The 20,406-nt window shown below is 34.4% G+C and overlaps 1 protein-coding gene across 3 annotated transcripts in view; it reads right to left on the bottom strand.

The window, feature by feature from the left end:
• Positions 1-20,406, bottom strand: part of FMN2 (formin 2) — a 154,494-nt gene that overhangs the window by 49,885 nt on the left and 84,203 nt on the right. For all 3 annotated transcript variants that reach the window (XM_030946252.1, XM_030946254.1, XM_030946253.1), the window contains 5 exons: positions 13,307-13,398; positions 13,044-13,173; positions 12,009-12,155; positions 10,101-10,160; positions 9,798-9,918 (listed from right to left, as the gene is read on the bottom strand). In XM_030946252.1, coding sequence (XP_030802112.1) covers positions 9,798-9,918; positions 10,101-10,160; positions 12,009-12,155; positions 13,044-13,173; positions 13,307-13,398 — 550 coding nt within the window. The remainder of the gene's footprint in view (positions 1-9,797; positions 9,919-10,100; positions 10,161-12,008; positions 12,156-13,043; positions 13,174-13,306; positions 13,399-20,406) is intronic.

The raw sequence follows: 20,406 nt of genomic DNA, 5'->3' as shown, positions 1-20,406 counted from the left end.
CTGGAATATGTGCCTCAAACACACTGCAAGTACAAACATTATGATAACAGAGTCAGGAACAGTCATGTTCCCAGTAAAATATTTTTATATGGAGATAATTTGTGGCCAGTGCATGAGTTTAAATAAGTGGTAGCAAAAATTAACAAAAGTATTCAATGGTTTTGAGGGAGAAAGAAAAATTTAAGGGGCAGAATTGTATGGGAACAAAATTAAAAACTCAGATTCCAGACTGTATTGATATACCTGCCCTCAGGTAATAGTGACTGTGAAAAATTGTAAGAGTACTCATGGCTTGAACTCCCCAAGAGAACTTGAACAAGAACAGCTTGCTTCTTATTGGACAAAAAACCAAGACAGAGAATCTGGAGCCTAAAGCAGCCCTGACACAAACATCATTTGTGGGTAAGGTGGTACCATCACATTTCCACCAACTATCCAAGCTAAATTAATTTGGGTTAAGAGAACACCTGAGACTTTTACTTCAGATGAATGTTCAACTCCAATCTCTACCATAAGGGAGATCTTTTTAGGCTGTGATAAGCTCCCATCACTCAACAGAAATGAATCCTGCTTGATTCTGTTTCAGAATTTCCAGTTCAAGTGCACATATTCCAAAATATGCATTTACTTGCTTACCATCCAGGTTTTCTTTAGGAAAAAAAGAATTATTACTATGTCTTTAAAGAGAGAAAACTTGTTAAAGGTTTGAAAAATATTTTGAGATAGCAGAAAGCACTATCCTAATATTTAACATGCACATATACTGAAAAGCAGACTGACTTAAATAACTGGTAACTCCACACAAGTACAGTAAAATCAGGGTGATAATAACAATTAGATTTTAATTTTTTTAAGCTTCGAGAGAAATAGAAATAATAACAGCAGGCTTTTAGGGGAAAGATAAACATAAATATGTCTACTTAGGTAATCTACTTATGAAGTAATATTACAAATGAGAAGCCTGTAGCTTTTAAAAAAATATTAGTCAATACATGTGAAATAGGAGAGGGAATCCAAATGAGCATGGATTTTCTAACAACATATGACAGAAGAAAAATAGAGGACCCATGCGCTATTCTGCAAAGGGAGATGTTCTGATGGCAATATATAGAACTTGGATTATTCTTTTCTCTTACACAAAAATAAGTGTCAGAGCTGAAAGAGGTGATAGGACCTACCATAACATTTAACATCACCAAAAATTCCATAGCTTTTTCAAGAATATGGACTAAATATTTTTCAGAGCAGCACAGCATTATACTCTTGAATGGCTGCAGTTGAAGCCCTGATCTCACAGCCAGTGTAAGAAAAGCGTATTATGAAGACTCATACCCACCAAAAATAGCCACTTCAACATAACATGTAATAGTGATTGTCAAAATGAAATGTCTCTTACTTAACTGTTCAGATACTGGAAGTTCTCCCATAGTTGATTTGTTTGTGCACATGTGTGTGGTGTGGGAAAGGGTGTGCATTTAATGATAGCTTTCATTGTCCAGTTTTTGGTGGAGTAATTTTTGTTCCTTTCTGCTCACAACCCTCCCTCTGTTAAAAGACTAAAATCAATGATGTTCAGAAGAATAACCATTCAGGTTCATTTTTTACCTTATTCCTGAATTGCAAACACTGTGTAAAAAATTTAAAATCAAAAAGAAAACACAGTGAAAACAATCCCTTTCTCTTGCTGTAGAGAGAGTAAAATATTGCATTTTGTATCCGCACTTTAAAAATTAAAAAATCCAGTCATTATTACCATTGTAATAATTATTACGATGCTTAAAACAAACTAGTTCATCAGTTGCTTTCTTCATTAAAGAATTAACACGCCTGTAAGCTCTTTCTAAGATTCTTCATTCTCCAGATCACCAAGACTGGAATTGAATCTCCCTGCACAACCTGTCAGATACAGCACTCATTTATTGTTTTCTATAATTTGTCACTAGAATATAAAGCCCCACTATTCATATAAGCCATTGCTATTCCTCATTGTAACTGAAGAACGTAGAGTGTTGATCTTAATGAAAGTAGTACAAAATACCAGTTCCCAGTATTTCTTCCCAAATGAAGAAGTAAGATACTGAGTAAATGCTTGTGTCAGAAGGGTATTTATTAACTTCTAAGCAACATGGAGAAAAAACATGGGGGGAAAAAAAGTATGTGAGAATACAAATAGCCTTCTAAATTTAATATTTTTTATCCTTAGCTTCATACTCAAACACATCACCATGAAGCTGCTCAGCCAAACATCCCAAATATCAAAGGAATAGATTGGCAAAGGGAATCTGCTGTGACGACTTTGTAAAGTTTTGTCTAAAGCAAAATCTTGTCTGATTATTCTTAACTGACTCAAAATCTGGTCTTACATTCCCTAGTCTCACGTTTAGTTATTCTCTCATTTTAGCAGATGCGTATACAATTGAAAAACTTAGGCAAAGTTAGCATATTTTTAAAACTGCATTTACTTCCAGCAGATTTTAATTTTTCTTATACTGAAGGAATTGAAAGATGAATTCAAGACATCACAAAAGAGACTCATATAGGCAGACTCACAAAAGCCAAGCACTAGGTAGAAACTGATGTCACAAGACTGAATTGCCCAAACAGGAATAAAGGTACTTTTTGTTGCTTCAAAGCAAGGTGAAGGTTTCAGTATCCTCTAGTCCCAAATGATGCCCTTGAGATCTTCCAAAGATCTCAAATCCTAAACAGAAGTTGGCAAGTGCAGAGACACCTTTTCTCCAAGCTCTCGAAATAAATTTTAGCCTATAAGCAACATGTAACCTATAACCCTATAAACAGTGGTAAGGACCGATAGTACATCTAATTTCATCTCCTGTCAAGATCATCTGCTGCAGAGAACTGTATGCCATTTTTCACAGAAGAATCAAAACGGATTCTTGTGGACAATTCAAACTGGCAACTTTTTTTGCCCATACATATACATGTGTCTCAAATGCTCCTGACCTGGAAATTTATGTGAGATTCTGTGCTCAAAACCAGTTTAGAGATTTAAACAAATTGTGATTTCAGCTGTATCCAGTATCTCAAGAATTCATCTCATTCTCTATTTCTGTGTTAAAATACAATAAATTACATTTTTTCAAGCTATTGTGTTAGCTTGCTCATCCTATATTTTTGTTTTATTTCAGGTCAATTTAGTAAAAACATATAAAGTTTTACAACAGCCACTATCATTTAAGAGACATCTATATGGAAAAGGGAAGTGACAAAATCTGTGCTTTGCACTAACATTTTCAGTAAGTAATTCTGGTAAGTGATGTAAAATGCGCTCAGTCTCATTATCAAAAATAGTTATTTTACCTTTCTGAAAAGGAGAAAAAAGAAGTTTTCAACATTTATAATATCTGTCTAATGCACATTTTCCAGCTGGTTCTGTTGGGTGCTAAATTTTAGCCCCTGGAAGCAGGGGCTAAATCTCTTCTAAACATAAAAGATTTCTATTTGAACAAAATGGGTGAGCAGATGACCAGCTGCTCCTCAGCCTTACTGCATTTTCTTTGGCAAGGATAACAATGGGCAACAGCAGTTTTCTTTTCAACCCCCACCCCCCGCCACCCAAAAAAAAAATTAAATGAAAAATGAAAGCAAACAAACAAAAACCCCAAACCCAACAATAAAAATCCCCAACCCATCCAAAAATAAACCAAACAAACCAAAAAGCAAGCAAGCACAATAATGAATTATCTTGGATGAGTAATTAACATGTCCATTAAGCTGTTTTTGTTACTAATTCAGAAACTGCATACTTATCTATGAAAGTCTTCTAGAAGTCAGGTGGATTTTCAAGATAGTTTAAGATATTTGAGAGCACACCTTTAATTAAGACTTGCTCGACTATTTGTATTTAAGCTTCTATGGAAGTTTTGAAATTATGTCCTTAATTTTCTGAGTACTCAGACTTCCACAGGAGATATGCCTGTGTCCTACTTGTCTGAAAACTATAGAACAACTTTATCACTACTTTCTCAACTTCCTTAGTGCTTTCTGGATTCCTTACAACCACAACCTGTGACTTTAAAAGAAAGTTCAGACTTTATCTAAAGGAAACAACACTGGCCTCATCAAAAGACACACTGATGAACCCAGCCACAAATACAGAAAGAGCTCTTAATTTTCTTGTATTTATTTTTTTTGGAATTGTAATGACTTACACTAAGAACTGCTGAGTCTTCAAGGGCTTCCATAGACAGCTCCTTGTTTGGAGTTTTAAGGACAGTTAAATATGACTCACAGATTGACTGAAAGCCTGGCTTTAGTTTACATCTGGTTTAGGTTTAGGAATCTGCATGCAGCATAGCTGCAGCAATTAACCCCTTCAGTGATAATAGAACAAACAGATAGAATTTGTGGATGTACAGTTGTTAATGAGTAGGCAAATGTAAAGATTTAATTTTGTTAAAATAATACCTGTTTCTGTAAAGGTAAGTGATAGAGATACCTGGAGGACTGACCCTAACCACTACTGTTGCTATATTATTTTGCTATTAATTATCTTGAGTGATTTGGCATTTTTTTATAAAAGACTGAAGGAATTTTTTCACCAGAATATGGGTCTATGGATCACAGACGAAAAATAAGGGATTTATTTCTTCACATTGGTAGCAAAACTACTAATAGAGAATGACAAAGCCACAAACATTTCAAATTCTGAATGCTTTTGATGATGCAATGAATTCAAACTCTAAAGAATACAATTTTTTTCTCATTTCAATTCTCTCTAGTGCAGCTCCGCCTTCTCTTGAAACTTGAAATACCAGTGTACAAGCACATTCAAAAATCTTTTTGGGAAACCTCTTAGGATATTCTTTATTTCACCAAACTTTAGTTTTTTAAAAGACAAATCACCAGATTAGGCTCAAGGCCTTTCCTTAACTGAAAAATCTATCAATCCTTAGATTGTCCCTCTCCTCCTTTAGGAGAGGATGGTCAAATTTAGAAGAAAAATCCCTTCCCTTTCTTCCACCTGAAGTGGGGCCCTGAATAGATTAAGGCTGCTCAAGTTTGTTAATTGAATTTGCAATTAATACCACTCTTACTTCTGATCAAGAAGTGGCATTGGAATGTTGCTAGAGTCTTAGATCCATAATCAGAATTATGATGGAACACAGTCCTGAGAATATGGAAAGATACCAGGATACATGTGCGTGTGTGCGAGAGAAGGGCAAATAGAATGCTGCAATTTCTTTTAAACTTTAGTCTGAAAGCATTAATATTACTTATTAAAGAACTAGTAGCGGATGCAATCTTATTTTGCAAAGCAATCCCTGCACCTCAGACACAGATTTGACCATGAAGAGGAAAATTCTATCTCAAACTACAGCTCGACTGAACTCTCAGGGGTTGGGAACTCTTTCTAGGTATTGAGGATAACCTTTACTGAGGCAAGAGGAGTGACTAGCAAGCCTATTGCTGTCTGAACTCTCTCAATTGCACATTGACACCATCCCAAATACAACCTTTGAAAGCCTTATTGCACAAGATGGTACTTGCAATGCTCTTATTCACACAGCAGGTGTTAAACACAAGAGCACATAACAGCTCTACAACTAGCAGGTCCAAACTGAATAGATAACTTTAGGTGACTGTAAGAAGCACTGAAAAAAATAGGGAACATGTATTTTTCCAAGATACTCCAGGGCTGTTCTTGGAACGTACTTTTAAAATACAAAGTGTTCTGCAAATGCTTAACACTTTATAAACACTCTCAGTCACATTTATTCCAAATCAGGGAGATGTACTGGGCCACACAGCCTAGCTTCTTTTGGATGGAGAATTTTCAATGAGTTGTAAACACTCAGAATAGGAAAAGAAAGCATCACTACAAAAATAATGTTTAATTATGATAATTATTGCTTGTAGTCAGTTTCCAATCAAATATATTAAATATGACATTATGACATATAAAACAAGTACTGAATTCAACTCAATTTCATAGCAATCTGCATTTCATTGTACTATTAATCTCTTCTTCCAGTCAGATTTACTTTCAGCCTGACATTGTTTCTAATTCCCTTTTAGCTGAGCTTCAGTGAAAGTTTTGCAATAAGTGACAAGTGATGAATTAGTTTCTGATTAGCAAGAATAAACTTAATGTTGTAAGGCTAGAATGCTAATGTGTAGCCAAAGAATATCTTCTAAACATTTTTAACTTGCTATAATTCTATAAATCACAATGCCATTTTAGTGTTCTAGTTCTTTCCTAAACCAAATACTTCTGGAAGAATTTCATCCACATCCACTCTGGATTTGGGCCACAAATCCAACAATCTCCTAAACCAAAATTTAACCTTAAGAGAGTGTCAGAGCAAAGAGGGTTAGAATACTGATTGTTTTAATACACGTTTTCTACATCTTTCTGCTCTACCTGGAGCACTCTGAAGTGTCTAGAAAAACATACAGATATTACTAGTTATATAACAGAAGTCCTAATCAGTGAGTGTCACACACTACTCCTGTGATCCTGGATGCCCAATTTTCTTTACATGGTGAGTTGATTTAAGTCATGTGGCAAGTGCTAAAGTTTCTTCTGTGGAATGACATAGGAACAGAAGTCATTGCTTGGCATGACTGCATCAAGGAACGTTGCTGACAGCCAGGAGAGATCAAAAGCAGATCAAGTTGCTTAACAAACTATATGTCACTGAAGTCAAAAAGGCTAAAGTGGGAATCCTGGAGAGCTGTGAAATCTAGGAGCAACAGATGGAGCCAAACTCACTTGATTTGTTAGTAAGAGGATCTACTTGTTCTTTGGTCTTCTGTCTTACAAAAAAAATCTGGTATATAATTGTTATCCTTTGGATCTGTATTATTTAAAAAACCCAAATTTCTCTCTTATTAATCTTGGAACAGGCACATGGCATGCTTCTAAAACTCCTTGGGACTTGCACTTTTAATCTGAAATACTAGAGGAGATTTTCTTCTCCAAAATTTTACAAACTGCCAAGGCAGTTCATAGAGTTCATACACACTTGAAAACAGACAATAGCCTTTAGTCAAAAGGGAAGAAAGCATAGAAGTTTGAACAAGTCCTTTTTCTTTTTAAGCAGTCAGCATAATAACTCTAATACAAACATAAACCCAAACTCCAAACTGCAAAAGAACACATTAACAAAATTATTTTACAGAATCATGAAGATTATTTATATCTGCATATCTCTGTGTGTACTACTGACATCTTTAGATGGAAAAACAACAGCAGTACTAAAATGAACTGCTATTGTTACAGCTATGAAACCTTTTTTTTTTAATAATAACTGTCCTCTACTTTGTGGGTATTTTGTTGAGTTTATTTTAATTTTATGACAGGATCTTTCTGGAATGAAATTTACCTTTGAATGATCATCATGGAAAGTTTTTTAAGACAGCAATAAAATATCTGCAGAAGACTTTTTTCCTGGGTGAATCAATACCTCCTTCCCACACTGTAATAAGCATGATCTCACTGCATGATTTTCAGCGTATTTGAGACTAACATTAGACTCTTGATACTGCCTGCATCACTATTATCTACAAGTTTCAGTTTCTCAGTGACAAAGAACTAATCAAACACCCACCCTCACCAAATGGTAAAATCCACTCACAAAATCTGCCATGTAATTCCTGATGAATATAAGTCCAAGGTTACAGTCCATATCACAGTATAAAATTCTAATGTATTCTGGGCACTTATTTCTATGCCTCTAAAGTCAGTGTTTCCCAGGAATAATCAATACTCACTTACTCTCACTGACTTCAAAAGAATAAGTTCATATTCGGAATTTTGTCAGCATTTTCTCAGCATCATACAACCCTCTTCCTGTTCAGACATTTGATAAGGCCCTTACTAGCTCCAGTAACTCATAAGATTCCACATGTTCATTAGTAAATCTGGTAGTGTACTTAAAGTATATGAAGAGGAAAAAAAACCCTTTGAAGTGATTTTATACATTCTGTTAAAACTTGTACTCTATTTAGAAATTATTGTCATTGAGACAGGCTATTCTATCTCACTGAAATCATCTCAATAATTAAGCTATCAGAATACACAGAATTTTTAGTTTATTACTAAATTTTACTACTACTGCTCTTGTGGTCATAGAATATTTTAACACAAATGGTTTTTAATTTATCTTGTCGCTTTTCTTTGAAAAAGAAAGCCAACACAAAGTATTTTGCATATCTGGAGACTATTAAGAAGTCATCACTGATATTTCAGTCTGGTGTTGAAACTGTCACTTCATATTCGGGATAAGATGAAGCTGCTGGTACTGTCCCCAAAAACGTTTTTACCAAATGCAATAGGGAAAGAGCAAGGGTGCTTTGTAGTTATTCTTCAGTTTCATTAACTACAAAATAGACTGACAACAGAGTCCTGAGCCTAAGGGTTGGATTGAAAGCACAGAAAGAATTCAACTGCAATCTGAAGTCAGATTGAAGCGTGTAATTTCCATTTTTACAGAACCTCTGCTTTGATCACTACACAGTGTGGATTTATTCTACAAGAGATTTATATCTGTGTGCAAATTTCAACTTTGATGTGAAAATAGCCAACTATTCACGTATCAAAAGCCATTTTTGGTGAATTTGTGAGGAATTTGTGAGGAAATGTATATTTGTTAACATGCACCTGAATTCAAGGATCTTTTTGAAATAAGACCTAAGTATCTTCTACACGTGCAAGCTTAGATGTCAGCTCTGAGATTATCTGGAAGTTGCAAGAAGTATAGAAACACGTTTTCATGACTGAATTCTGAGACTTTTGCCCTCTAGGTTGTTCAGGAGCAGTAAATGGATGATACTACTCAGTGTCACCCTGAATGACTTTGATACAACTTCAAATACTAAAAATATTACATATTTTAAATACTCAAAATATTCAAAATAATTTTTCAAATATCCAAACAGAAAGTTTGATAGGAGCAAGAAGAGAAGGTCAGATTTCTTTTGGTAACCATGTTATATTTTTGTTGTAATAGAAAACCTCCCATTCTAGGTCACCCAGGGATTAATGGATTACCAAACCATTCCTAGGTCTCTACAGGCATGGCATTTAAAAGCAGCAAGGTAACAGTAATATCACTCCTCGATTTGTATCTCTCCCTCAAAGATTTAGCACAGTAACATAACTGACCAGTTTAGCAGAGATTTTTTGCAATAATATTGAAGATCATGGATCATTTGTGCAAACTACTCTTCCTTAACAAATTCACTATTTAGATCCCCATGTTAATAAGAAATATTTGATAAATATTCCTCATTAAATTTTAGTAAATATATCTTAAGCTTGCTGAATTCACTTAAAGAAAACATTTCATAAGAGGAGAAAAAATATTTCCTTTGCATATTACTGTTCAGTAAAGTCCAGATATTTCAAGTGTCTTTAACAATGGCATACATATTACTTTATCTGCTAGACAGTATTTAGACCTGGTTATAAACCTTTTGTTTTTAAACATGGACATGGTTCAACAAATTGCAGTGCTTTTTATGGTCAAAGATTTGAAATCAGCTTACACAAAAGGAAAACTAAATTAGTTTTTTGGTTTGGTTTTGAAACAGAAGATTTAACTGTTTTGACGCTGTTTAATTTAAAAACCTCCTACAGGTTATCTACACAAAATTATGGATTATGGCATAAATGGTCATAGAAAAGCAAATTAAAAAAGCAAACTACTAACTGAAAAGTTAAAAATACACAACTATTTTTACAATATCATCTAATTTCTCAAAATGATACAAACAAGAATAGAAGAGATATAATAGTAACATAACATTAGCATTTAATCTAGGTTCAGTACCTCGCAAATCTTTCTTCATTTTGCGGAGATCTTTTTGAAAATCATCAAACTTCAGTTGTGAAGCCTGGAAGAGATCTTGTGGATCCGGAAGAGGAAAGATGCATTGTTCTCTTCCAGCATCCTGATGAATAAACAAATGAACGTTTACCTAGTGCTCATTACTTTTATTGTATACTAAAATATATAGCTGAAATCACAGGGAATATTTATGCATATTTCTGTATCTCACTAAAAGAAGAGAAAATTTAGTAAGTTGGGCTGCTTAGTCTGAATTTAACAGAGTTAATTTTAATTTTCACTCACCTCATCAAAATTACGCAAATAATATGAGACAATGTACGATAGAAGACTTCTGCTGTTGTCCTGTATAGAAGAGGATAGAGTTTGCTGTGTTAGTGAAACTCACAGAAAAAAAAATCAGAAAAGATAATTCAGATAAATGAAATATTTAGTGTGCAAAAAATACTTTGTTGGTTTGGTCCCTTCATTAAAAAAAAAAAAAAAAAAACAAACCAAAAATTGAAACATACAAAAAAACCACCCAAACCAATTAGAAGCATAGTATTGCTTCTAATTACAAAAACAAACCACACCCTGAAGTTCCATTTAATCATTAAATAAAATGAAGAAAGAGAAAACACTCGTGTAACACACTCCTCATATTTTTAATTCTACCTCACTGCAAGTCAAACCCTTACATTCTGAAATTTCCCAAGAAGGAAAAGAGAAATTGTTTCTGGGTTCATGTATATACAAGTTCTTTTGCAACACTACAACCATAACCAAAGCATAGTTAAATTATACAAAGAAAGTTTTTTAAAAAATGGAATTTGGGGGGCTGGAGGGAGCATTGGGGGTTGAGGGAGCTTTTTAATTGCTTCTTCTCTGTAAGCTCTCTAATGAAACTTCAGCAAAAAAATCTTCCATTTGAAGAGGATTTCTGACACAATTAAATTTTCAGATATTTTCTGAAAAGGATTTTTTAATAACTTTCCTGACTGATCAGTTGCAAATGAACTGAAAATATATCTTGCAAGTGAAAGCTTAATAGTCATAATATTTCCAGCAAATTATGTACTGAAGTCTTGAGTTACCAAACTAAATTTAGTGTGCCTAAATTTCCTACTGATCAGAGCTCTAAAACTGGTGATGTATTGGATTTAGAGTCAATTTGAAGGTGCAGCTAGAGTAAGCTGCTCTGAAGTGTCATGCACATCACTGCTCCCTTGGTTTACCAAAGAAACCAGCATGCAAGAAAGAAATTCCTCTACCCATTTAAAAAGGCAAATGGCTGACATGCTCTCTCAACTCAGAGTTAAAGCTCTGCTCACATCACCTAATCCAACAGCTAAAATATGTATATTTAGTGAGGGACCAAGAATGGAAAACAACACTTTTTCTGCCATTTGCAGAATTGAAGATCTTGACAGTGACTCGCCAGACAGATGCAGCAACAAATTTTAAGGCTCAAGAGTTATTGCTATAATCTGTCACATTCAGATAAGGTTTTTCATTAGCCATAGAAACTCTAAGATTGTTTCCTTGCAAACAAAGCAGGTATTTGAATGCAACCCAAAATGATTAACCGAAGACAAAAAGTGCTGGTAACACACAAATTACAGTTTAGCACTGAGCAAGGAAAAACACTACTTATCATTGTCTTTACTGAGATGACTACACTAGACAAATCTTGAATCAAGAAGTCCTTTACTCAGGTGGCTGCATGTTCCAGTGTCAAATACTAACTCTGTAATCATGGTGTACATAAAGAATGAATTTTGGGTTATCCCGAATGCTCTGGATGCCTATTCAATCATTTTCAGGAGTGACATTTTTCCTCTCACAAATATTTTGAATCAGCATGGGACTCCTTCCACCTCTGTAATAAATTTTTAACAGTAAGATCATAGAATTGCTTCTAATTACAAGAAAAGCTGAAACGATGAAGTGTACTGAAAATCAAATTTACATCAGACTAAGAACTAAAACATAATTTTAAATATTTTTGTTTGTACAGTAGTGAAAACAGATGGTTAATTTTTAGAATTCTACAGAAATGCATCCAACTCTAGAAGTGTGATCAGGTAAGCATAGTAGCAAAAGAAGTCCCTTCTACATGCCTTCATAAGCTTCACACCATTCACTCATAAACAAAGTAATTTTCAGAGATTTTAACCTTCTCAGGCCTTCAGAAGTCTTGAATCAACTTACACTGCTCTTGACATCTTTCAGTTTTGGCAGAATATCTAGTCCAAACCCATCAGCCTGTCCTCGTGTCCTGTTTCCACCATTCATGTAATTTCCAAAGGCAAGAACCAAACCCAGAACCCGCATAACTCCTGATTCATTCTTCAATGTCTAAAATACAGAGAAAAAAAAATCTTTTCAAAGTCCTATTAATATTTATGGTTAATGATCAGATTTGTTGACGTTGTGTTTAGAAATAATACTTGTATAAAGACTCAGATAAAGGAAGTTACCTTCTACTGCAACATGCAGAAGTAGAACAATGTTAATATGTAATTTTATATGAATGGAGAATGTTATCTCCAAAATGCATACTTAGAAAAAATAACAGAAAATCTGTACAGTATTAGCAGACATGACCTGTTAAGAAAAACAAAACAGTAATCCTTAGCTGATACTGACATTGTGAATGACATATGTTAAAATTCATCAACAAGTTAATAAAACACTGAGATTGAACAATTAAAAACATTAAATAAAAGATAATACATAGTAAAACATAAAACAGTGTAAATGCTTTTAAGTTATTAAAATACTGATGAAAACTGCATTTTAAAGCTATGTATTTGTTTTTCATGGGAGTGCAAAATTCTGGTGATCTCTTCTGACTAGATACAACACTGCTAGATATCAGAGATATTACTAAGTTGCACATTTCTCAGCCAACACAAGGTTAGCTGAACTGGCATTGCTTTAAAAAAGAGTGATGATGGTGACTATGAAGAGAGAAGATTTTGCTTTAACAAAAGGAGAGGGTGCACTGTTTTCCAGAGACTGATACACACTGATGGCAAAAGCATTATATAATTTAGTAGCAAAAGCTAATCTTAAAATTCACTTCGATGTTAAAGTACAATCATGGAATGTACTGCTATCCTTCAGATTTTAAATATTTGAAATACCTAAGTAAATAAAGTGCGAACTTTTGAAATATGAGTAAAGCTTAACAAGATTAAAAATCAGAAATTTAACTCTATTTTTTCACAGAGTACAACCTACCTCGCACAGTTTCTGTAACAATTCAAGTTTGCGACGGATTGAACCAATGCTTTCTGAAAATGTTGATTGGAACAGGATGCAAAACACACGTTCTGAAAAGTTGGGAATCAGTGAGAGTTCATAGAGGAACCTGGAGAAGTGATTAAAAAAATTGAGTCACTGTCAGTAGGTACAGGCTTGGGGTTTTTTTAATACATATTTTACTACAGAAGTGAAAGTTTTCAGAAGTGAGCAAAACTGCTCTATCACAAATATGTTCTTACTGTTCTGGCTTATCCAAAGACTTGGCATTTTCTTTTTCCTTGGATGCCTTGCTATGCTTTTCTATTTTTTCTAGTTCATCTGATTGTGCTCTCTGAAATAAAGGAAAAAAAATGGTTGTGACTAGTCAAACAACAGAGATAAATATTCCTTCGTAACAAACCAAATTCATGGATTTTTCTTTTCCTTCTAGCATCTGTTTACAGTAAAACTATAGGAGTCCACAAAGTATAAAGTCCACAAAGTTTAACTATAAATAGATCTGCTGGAGAATAGAATATCTTGAAAATAATAATATTGACCACTAGCAGTCTGCAAAGTATTGACTCATTCAATGATGCACTGAGACAATGATCTTCATTCCCAATTCCTCTTTACTCATTTACAAAGAGTTTGAATTGAAGGACTCCAGAGGAGAGTTATATTTCTCTTCACAAATTTGTTAGGTTACATTTGAATGTGATCTGATCTTTAAATATGTATTTAAATAATATATTTTCTTAAATAAATGAAAAAGGTTTTGTGTTGTTTACTGCAATTGAATGTTTTTTTGGTATTTGAAAAACCACTTAGAAAAAACCCCATATTTATAATGGAACTATCATACATATAATGCATGAGAACTACTGCATAATTCTTTGAAGTAAAATTAATTTCATTTTTATCCTAATAAGCAAAAAAAGAGTACCTATAAACTGCCTAGCTTCTTGAAGAACTCTGTGGCACACTGTGAAGTCTTTTCTTCAATATTCCAATCAACAGAAACTGAGCCTCAATTTTTTTCAGTGCTCCAAGCTATGGGAATTTTTTTTTCCAAACAGTAGTACTGAAAAATGGAATGGCATGGAAAGGAATAAAAGTGAAAAGAAAATTTCTCCTTCTGACACTTTTTTTGCCAATCATAGCAATTTCCAAGTGAGATCCAAAACATTATTTTGCCCAAGAGTTAAAAAAAAGTGTATCTACCTTTTTTCATTTAAGAAAAAATTACACTAATTTTTTAACTTTCTCCACCACAGAACTTGAAGACAACAGTGGAAAATTACATTCTAATCATTCAGATAATGCCGAAGTATAAGATATGCTGCACCTGCATTCTCGCTTGAATGCTTTTGGAGGATTAGCAGAAGAAGGATAGAGCTGTTTCAAATCATTATGCCTACTCCATCAGGAACCTGAAACCAGAAATTTGAGTTTGGACACTTTTTTCTGAAATTGTTGAACATCCTCCCACGTGAAAAGGCTGAAAATACTGATGTGAAGTAGAAAGAATATGAGATTGAAGAGTCATATAGCAAAAGCCCTTCAAAGTTTCTCTTAATACTTCAAGAAGTCTGGAAATAATGCAAAGTCACCTGTCTGTGATGTCATATATCCTAGTATTTAGTCAGCACTTCTGTGGATGTTCTTCAAAGGTCATCTCTAAAGTTGTCTGATCTTATATATTAAATACTTCAACAGGTTGGAAATATTGCAAATATATTTTTTTGTCCAGCAATAAACTTTGTTCTGGACACTAAGAGATTAAATTTGTGGCAGTACCTGCACCAATGATTAATAGAATAGCTGAGGTTTAAGGGACCCCTGGAGACCGTCTAGGTGAACACTGACACAAAGCAGAGGCAGCTTGAGAAGCTTGCACAGTATGACGTCCTGCCAGGTTCTGAATATCCCCAAGGATGGAGACCTGATGCCTTCTCTAGGCAGCCTGTTCTAGTATTTCAAGTTCAGGAGGCCCACTTTGTCTTGTCCTTATGCTGGGCATCCCTGAGTATAGATCTGTGCTCTTTACTCCCCCTCCCCAGAGAAGTATTTATTTGTACATACAGGTAAGATTCCTCTGAGCGTTCTCTTTTCCAGACTGAACAACCCCAGCTGTCTCTCAGCCTCTCCTTGTAGAACACCTCTCCAAGTCTTTAACCATCATTTTTTCTCTGTGCTAGCCCTGCTCCAATGTGTCACTGCCTCTTGCCCTGCAGAGGCCACACCTGCACACAGCATCCTAAACCTGGTCCCTCTAGTGCTGAGCAGTGCACTAGTGCACTTCCCTTGACCTGTTTGGGCCTCCCTTTATCTGCTTGTTTATATGGCATCAGGCCTTTCTCAGTCAACAAAGACTAGGCTGACGCGTGTTTACCAGTTTTTAATTTTAGAATACTGGCAGTGGCCCATTCATAACACTTAGTTACCTGAATTCCCTACCCCAGTTTTACTTCAGTGTGGGGAAAGAAACTTAGGGATTCATCCTCCAAAGGCACTTTTCTGCTAAAGTCAAGGCAGACATAGGATCTGTGAATACAATTACTGTAGCAATTGTTTCTTATATAGTGCTATCCTGAGAAGAAGGATGTTTCCAAGATACTAGGATCAGAAAATTTAATCAATTTTTAACCCTATCTTAGAAGACTCTTGCAGAAACAGGATGAGGACTAGAAAAAGACAACTAACTTCAGAAGTATTAACTTAAATATTGCATGTGCTGTTGTGGAGAAGGCTTGGGTTTGGTTTTGTGTTAAAAATGCTGATGTAAATGGGACATGTCCACACTTAATCTAGAACACTCTTACCCAGGTGAGAGTTAAAAGAAAAAAAGTTTCCATCACTTCTCAAATCAGTAAGAACTCTCTTTGCAATAGTGGAAATCTACAGACAGAAGTTGGAAGGATGCCGAGAGAGGTAGCATTGTTCCAGTGGTCACATCATCAGAGCCACAGAGGTCTAGGTGTGCAAATGACATGACTGTAGGAAGAGCTATTTTATTTATTCAACTTATATATTTCAAAAAGTTCATGTATTCAATTTACACTTTTTTACACTAAAGTTTTGAAAAAAATATCAGCTTTTTGTAAAAGTAAACAAGTTCTCATGCTAAGAAATTAAATTAAGTTCCATTATTTCTACACAGTCTTTAAATGATCTTCTCTTCTGTTAAACTGAAGGAAAATCACTTGACATTTTTTTCATAACAGTTAAAGAGAAGTAAGTATTTTTGCATGGAGCATAAAACTAAATGGTTATTTCCAAATATTTTAGAATAAATACTCAGAGTTCTCTCTCTCCCTGCTTCTACACAGACTGAAATATTAGAGTGCTTATCACAGCAATCTATCACATACGTGCATGTTCAAGCTCTTGATGTTTCTCCACCAAATCCCACGGGCAAAGGTTAGGCAGACTCCTTACTCCTTATTTAAGCCATTATTCTCAGGTTGTGTATGCAAAGAAGTAACAACTGTCAAAGATACAAAGGCTAAGCATGATCCACTCATGGGCAGGCCAGAGCAAAACTCAAGAGAGAAAGCTTACACCCTTCACCAAAATCAAGAAGTTGAAGTATACAGTCCAAGTTCAGTCTCAAACCTGAATTTCAAGTCACTAATTATGGCTCAGGTACCCAGAATTGTCATCAATGGTACTTTAAATTCTGACTGAAAAGGAATACTGTGTCTATTGCAGAGGTGTTATCAAAGATAATTTCTCAGAATTTTACTAGCTTTCTTTATTGTTAATGTCTATTTTTTCTCAAATTTACAGATGGATAATTTTTAAAAAAGCTTTTATATTGCCTTCCAAATATGTGTCATGAGAGAACACATTCAATAAATACTTCTCATAAAAGTCATTAACCTGATTGCATTAGCATCTCTTTGAATGCTACTGCTCTTTCTTTCCTTGATTTTTGCTAGATATAGATATATATAGCATCAAAAGTGGAAAAAATAATACAATGTACTAGAATTCGATATTAACTATATCTAAAATCAGACACCAAAATCTGAATTAAATTACTGCAAAAATATTCTACTTCAGTTTAATTCTTTCCCCTTTTTCTTCCAGAGTATGAATTTAGCCAGTATTTGCTCTTACCAAAGTTCATAAAGGCCCCTTTTCCATCTCACAACATAAATCTTATACATTTGCTGGTTAGCTTTTTCTTTCCTTACAACAGAACCCTAGCTCTGAGTTTAGATCAGTTTAAATGTATGGAATTTTATTTTTTTGCAAACTTGACTTTAAAAGTTTGTGTTCTATATTGCAAAAACATTGAGTGAGTTGTCTAAGGAATTTTGTCAATAGCAGATGAAACAAGGATATACAGAGATACCCTGGTGAATAATAAGTACCATATTCTTTTCAAGCTGGATCATCAGAACTCAAGTACAATTTGGCTATGCCAAAATTCGGCTTTGCCAAAGAAAAAAAGACATCACATTGTAATTGCTAGTTTAAAACAAGAAAAAAAAAATCACAAGAAATAATTGAGGAGAAAGTTTGACTCTTAAGGGCAGAGAAGTGTGATGCGCTTCAGACTTGTGGATGCCCTTTCTCTCTTGCAAAGGCATTTTGAGGTTTTTGAAAGCATTGACCTAAGTATTCTAAAGATAAAGACAGTGTGGTCAATTTACTGGGAGCCTAATTATGAAAATATGCATGTTTCTTTTGTGATGTAAAAAGGGCAAATCCATAGATGAAAGATGATAAATTATTCAATAATATTTTAATCCACTTTTATACAACTGTTTTCATGATATAGCAAAGACACAAGCAGAAGCAGACATACCCTGTTTCAGTGATGCTTAAGCTACAACCCCAGTTGCTAAGAGGCAATCTGTTTTCAAAGTAAACATTCACTGATTTGCCAGTTGCTACATTTCTCATCACAACCAATATGCCCTAACACCATACAGCAACTGGAATGAATTTTACCTGCCTTCTCTCTCTCTAATTATAGCTATCACCTGATTGCATTCTCAATAGAGAATTTTGAAAAGCACATTTACATGTAGTTTTATCTACACAGATTCTCCTATTAAAACTGTCTAGATATTAATACCTAACTAATTATCAACATGTATTTAAACAACTCTTCACAAAGCAAGCTACACAATCACACCTAAGAGCTATTTGACTGTACAGTACAATGCTGCAGTAACACAATCTTTCTTACTTAATACAATTCAACTTAATAATATTAAATAAATTATTGAGGGCTCGGGTCTTTGGTGTGGTGTAGGCTTCTTAGTTTATAAAAAGTCACTAAGATATATACAATATCTTTGTGGTTTAACAGGAGTTTAATTCCTCAGTAAACAGGAATTGAACCCTCGGGACTGTGGCTTTTGAAATTAGGGTGTGTTTAGGTTTGGAGACTGCCCAAATTTCATTCACATTTAAGAAGGGAAAGCCCTATGCCAGACACATGCAATCAGAAAAAATGATTACATTCTGAAGGAAGACTGTAAAACAAATGCTCCCATATGTTCCATACAGATCAAATAGAAAGACTGAGGACTAGTACAGTGGTATTTAAATATCCAGCAAAAAAATCTCAATCCAATAAAAAACCCCTAAGAACGAAAAATTAAGTTAATGGCTAAGAAGTAAATGCTGCAAAGTTATTTCCACTTACAACACAGGATGAGATTGAGAAATAAGGGAGGAATCAAACATGCCAGGCTCTCTGGTACCACCCACTACTTACACCAGTTATTGAACAATATTGTTATAATTAGTGAAGCTAGCAAGGGAAGAAAATGCAAGGTCTGAAGTGTTTTGACAAAAGGCTGAAAGGAAAAAAAAAAAGAAAACAAAAGTAAACTAAAAAGAAAGCTTCTTTCAAGACAGAGTTTTATCAAAAAGAGGATCCACAATTAAAATTCAGGTCCCCTTATAAAATCCTGTCCAAGTAAACGGAGGCCTTTTCTTGTAATCTATTTGGTTTTTGGTTGTGGTTTTGGTTTTTTTTCTGTTTTCTACCCAAGCAAATATAATAAAGTTGGACTGGTCTGTTTTCTATTCAAAGCAAAGAAATATATTAGACATTCGAAAATTTGAGTCTTTCCTGAGATTTACACATGGTATTTTCCTTAATCAGGACACTTGCTAGACATTTTCTGTAATAAGTGAAGGTAATTACAAAATGGACACAATGACATTTGGTTATTTCAATGAACTGCAAATTTGCAAATAATCCATTTATATTCGGATTCTGAAGTATATCAGAGATGATATTAAGTAAACATTTAAAAAGTTTTAGTTCATTATCAACATAAGAGGAATTTATTTTCAAACTGAAATTAAAAAAAACAACTTGTTCACAATAAGAAAGAGAAGTATGCAAAAACTGATTATAACTGCAGTATCTATTCCATACTTCCCACAAGAAAATCTCTCACATTCACACACATGTAACTTATAGAATTAATTCAAATTTTTTGCATGCTAAAAACTGCATGGCGTGGAATACATATGTACTGTGTAAGGAAGCAGATTAAAAGTAATTTAAAATAAAATACCATAGGCCAAAACAGAAATGTTGTGGAGCAAAGAAGCAAAGTGTTCCTAGGGAATGTTGTTATCATAGGTTTTTCTTTTGACCATTATCTTCCTGAGCAGTGTTTGTTAACCTAATTCTTCAGGGATGAATAGTAAAAGCCCTTTCTAGCTCTTGTCAGACATATGGTTTTTTTCTGTTTTGTTTAGCTCCTCAGTTTTTCTGTAAAGTAGACTAGAGCTTACTATCTCTCTTTTTGCACCTCAAAGTGGATTATTTAGAGGGACTTCATAAACCATCAAATCATTCCAAAGCAGGTGACTAAAAACTAAAGTCTAAAAACCAAATATCTGAAAGGTGTAAAATTAATTAACATTATAAAAACTACATGAGGGAAGTTAAGGATCTAGTACAATAACATACACTGGCCTTCAATGCCATTCTGTGGCTCACAGCTTTACATCTCATATTTCCAAGTTCCTTGGAGGGCAAAGAGAAAGCCTCCTCACTCTTTCAAGAGATGTCTAGGCAGATCTCCACATATCCAGGCACTGCACTCACAGACAGGGGCCATGTTCCCTGGCCTCAGCTGAAGGCAGAAACATGTTTCTAAGATACACCATTTTGAATTTTTTACTTTACAGGCTTTGTCAAGTTCTAGAACATGCTTGAGCATATTCTGAATCCCTGATTTTACACACCTAAAGGTTAAATCTCTCTGTTTATTACTACCAGACATTTATGAAGCCCCTGGAAGTTTATACTATTTTTTTTACATTACCTCAGAGAAATTCTTGTCCTTTCAAAGAATTAAAATTATTTTGGAGC

Source organism: Camarhynchus parvulus, chromosome 3 (assembly GCF_901933205.1).
Source record: "Camarhynchus parvulus chromosome 3, STF_HiC, whole genome shotgun sequence".
Taxonomy (NCBI): Eukaryota; Metazoa; Chordata; class Aves; order Passeriformes; family Thraupidae; genus Camarhynchus; species Camarhynchus parvulus.
The sequence above is the reverse complement of the archived record's forward strand: the minus strand, read 5'-3'. Positions and strand labels throughout refer to the sequence as shown.